Raw genomic sequence first — 2,979 nt, 5'->3', positions numbered from 1 at the left:
TCTTCCTCCTTGGGCGCCTCCTCCTTCCTCAGTTTCCCCATCTGCAGTGCGAGGCCTGTTAAGTCAGGCATTCTGACCTAAAGGTGGTGATTCAGCAGGAGGAAAGAGGGGGCCGACTGGGAGGTCCCTACGGGGCTGACAGGGAGGCTGGACAAAGGTCCAAAGAGTCCCCCACTGAGGTTTGAGGCGCCAGGGCGGGGCTACACACGGGGGCCCACATAGCACGTGGCTAAATATTTCAAAGGTATAAAGCAAACTAACAAACTGTCAAATCAAGTATGTTCCGTTGGCTGACCTTGAAAAAATATTTTTTTAAACGTTTATTTATTTTTGAGAGAGAGAGAGAGAGAGTGCGAGCAGGAGAGCAGGAGGAGGGGCACAGAGCGAGAGGGAAACAGAGAATCCCAAGCGGGCTCTGTCCTGACAGCGCAGAGCCCGACTCGGGGCTCGACCTCACGGACTGTGAGATCATGACCTGAGCCGAAGTCAACAGTCAGATGCTTAACGGACTGAGCCAGGCAGGCGCCCTCCCCCCAAATTTTTACAATAACCTATAAGGCCAAGTTGGAATGGACATTCTCAGACTCCTTAGCCTCCTGCATGAGGGGCTGTTGGTGAGGACAGAGCTGGCCTGGGGCCCCGGCTGGGGCTGCAGTGTCCTCACAGACACAGACACAGACACAGACGCACCCCGCCCCCGCTCCCCTACTCCAGGGAGCTGAGCTCTCAGCGGGCCCTGCGCTGCACTTGGAAATCCATCTCTGTAGTTAGGTCAAGGTCATGCTCACCGAGGGCCGTTTCCTGCCAACGACCGAGTGCAGCGGGGGTATGAGGGCCATCCAGCCTGGGGAAACTCGGGGCTCCTCTGACGGCTGGCTTGTCCCCCAGGACACCCTGGCGGCCTTGCCGAACCGTTGTTTTTAGCTTGTGCCGCTGCCGGCCTCACAATGCGCGCACTGACCTTCCCTCCCTCACTTGGGCTCAGACTTGCAGTACCTCCTTCTTGCCTTCCGCGCGGGCATCTTCTTGGATACGACTCTCGGCCACCTCACCCTGTCCTGACACCTGCTTCTCGCAGCTCCCGGATGAACACTTTGGCCCCCCCAGCCCACCCGTCACCGTTTCTCGCCCCTGGCTCCACCCCACGCCAGGAGGTGCCTCACACGAGCACACAGGACCCCGGGCACCCAGAGGGTGGCCCTGTCTGTGCGTCTCCTCCCCCCGGGGCAGTGTGGGGAGCGCAGCAGGGGGGCTAGCGAGCAGGAAGGGGGCCCCTCTTGTTTGAGTCTAACGCAGGCCTGGCCTCACCTTCCCCCTGCCTACCCTCCACGTCGGCCTTCACCTCCACGGCTCTGTCTCCTTTACCCGGCCTGTGCATGCTTCTGGAACACTGTCTGTAACCACCGACACGTGTCCTTGGCCCTTCACATCCCTGTCTTTTTTCACGCACCCATGAGTTTGGCCGACAACAGGGGACACTGAGGCTCCAAGAAGTCCAGTGAGTGTCCACACTGGCGTCTCCCGCTGCCCAGCCCCGGGGCTTTTCCACGTCGCGGCAGCCGGCAGGGGACAATCACACCGTGTGACACAACGCCCCTCTGGCTGTCAGCATCTTCCTCGGGTCCTGGGAAATGAGCGCACATCTCTCCTAATGTCCCGACGCGGGGCTTGAACTCACAAATCGAGAGATCATGGCCTAAGCCGAAGTCAGACTCTCAACCAGCTGAGCCACCCAGGCGCCCCCATGACTTGATTCTTCTTAAGAAAGGCCAATAAGCAGCTGCCTCTTTGTACCTTGCAGCAACGCGACTGGGCAAGGGGAAGGGGCAAGGATGTGGTCCCCGAGGGCCAGCAAGGGCCCTTCAAAACTTATCATTGTACTTGCAGTCCGGGTAGCGGTAGGCGAATCTGGGGTCACAGGTTCTCAGGGGTCTCAAGATGTCCTTCAGGCGGCTGGCGGCCCCAAGGACTTCGGGGGCAGGGCTGGCATCGTCCCCGCATTGAGCAAGGGCCGCGTCTATCTCGTCCTGCACGGGGGAAGGGAACTTGCCCCGGAGAAGCTGAGGCAGCACCTGCCGACACACCAGCACCAGGCTCTGCGTCTCGGGGATGGCGTAGCAGGAGGGCAGCTCGGCCTGGCAGCCGGAAACCAGGCAGCTGAAGATGTCTTGACTCTCTTCTGGCCCGGCGGCGGCTGTCTGGCTGCCTGGAAGAGAGAGGGGAGATGTTAGTCGCCCTACAACCCATGGGGGACCGCCGCTGGTTAGAATTGCTGGGTGAATGGCGGAGTGTCCCGGCACGTCCCGGACAGGAGGTGTAGAGGGTGGGGACACAGTGGTCCCGGCCGAGAACAACATGGGAGAAACAATAGGTGATTCAGAATATGCATTCAGTGTGACCGACAAGTGCAGTAGTTTTTGTGTCCCCAATATTCTGGAACTAGCTTCATGTCTTCTAACTTGATTCTTTTTTTTTTTAATGTTTATTTATTATTCTTCAGAGAGAGAGAGCGAGAGCAAGTGCACAAGTGGGGAAGGGGCGGAGGAAGAAGGAGACACAGAATCTGAAGCAGGCTCCAGGTTCTGAGCTGTCAGCATAGAGCCCGATGTGGGGCTCGAACCCACAAACTGCAAGATCATGACCTGAGCCGAAGTTGGACACTGAACCGGTTGAGCCACCCAGGCGCCCCATACCTTGATTCTTCTTAATAGAGGCCAATCAGGAAATGAGTGTGGTTTAACTGGCCTATCGTTGCAGGCCTGCTCATATAAGCCAAGTCGGAGATGAGAGAAGAAACTCCTTTGTCCTCTGATTGGGCTCAGAAAATTCGGTCACCGCTAAAGACTGGGATGTTCAAAGAGTTCTAGAACCCTGGGTGAGCCTGGGCCGATGGGGAGAAGCATGATTCACTCACTCATACACCTCATTTGATGCTGTGCTTTTTGGTCTGAACATTTTTGGAAAAGCAAAAGCGCCGAC

General features: G+C 57.6%; 1 protein-coding gene across 1 annotated transcript in view; it reads right to left on the bottom strand.

Annotated features, from left to right (window-relative positions):
• Positions 1-305: 305 nt before the first annotated feature.
• Positions 306-2,979, bottom strand: part of DIPK2B (divergent protein kinase domain 2B) — a gene marked incomplete at its 5' end in the record, with an annotated part of 47,968 nt that continues 45,294 nt past the window's right edge. The window contains 1 exon segment of the mRNA XM_077768521.1: positions 306-2,206. Coding sequence (XP_077624647.1) covers positions 1,863-2,206 — 344 coding nt within the window.

Source organism: Crocuta crocuta, unplaced genomic scaffold, assembly GCF_008692635.1.
Source record: "Crocuta crocuta isolate KB4526 unplaced genomic scaffold, BGI_CrCroc_1.0 scaffold467, whole genome shotgun sequence".
In the NCBI taxonomy this organism is placed as follows: Eukaryota; Metazoa; Chordata; class Mammalia; order Carnivora; family Hyaenidae; genus Crocuta; species Crocuta crocuta.
Note: the sequence above shows the minus strand (reverse complement) of the source record. Positions and strands in the feature narration are given on the sequence as shown.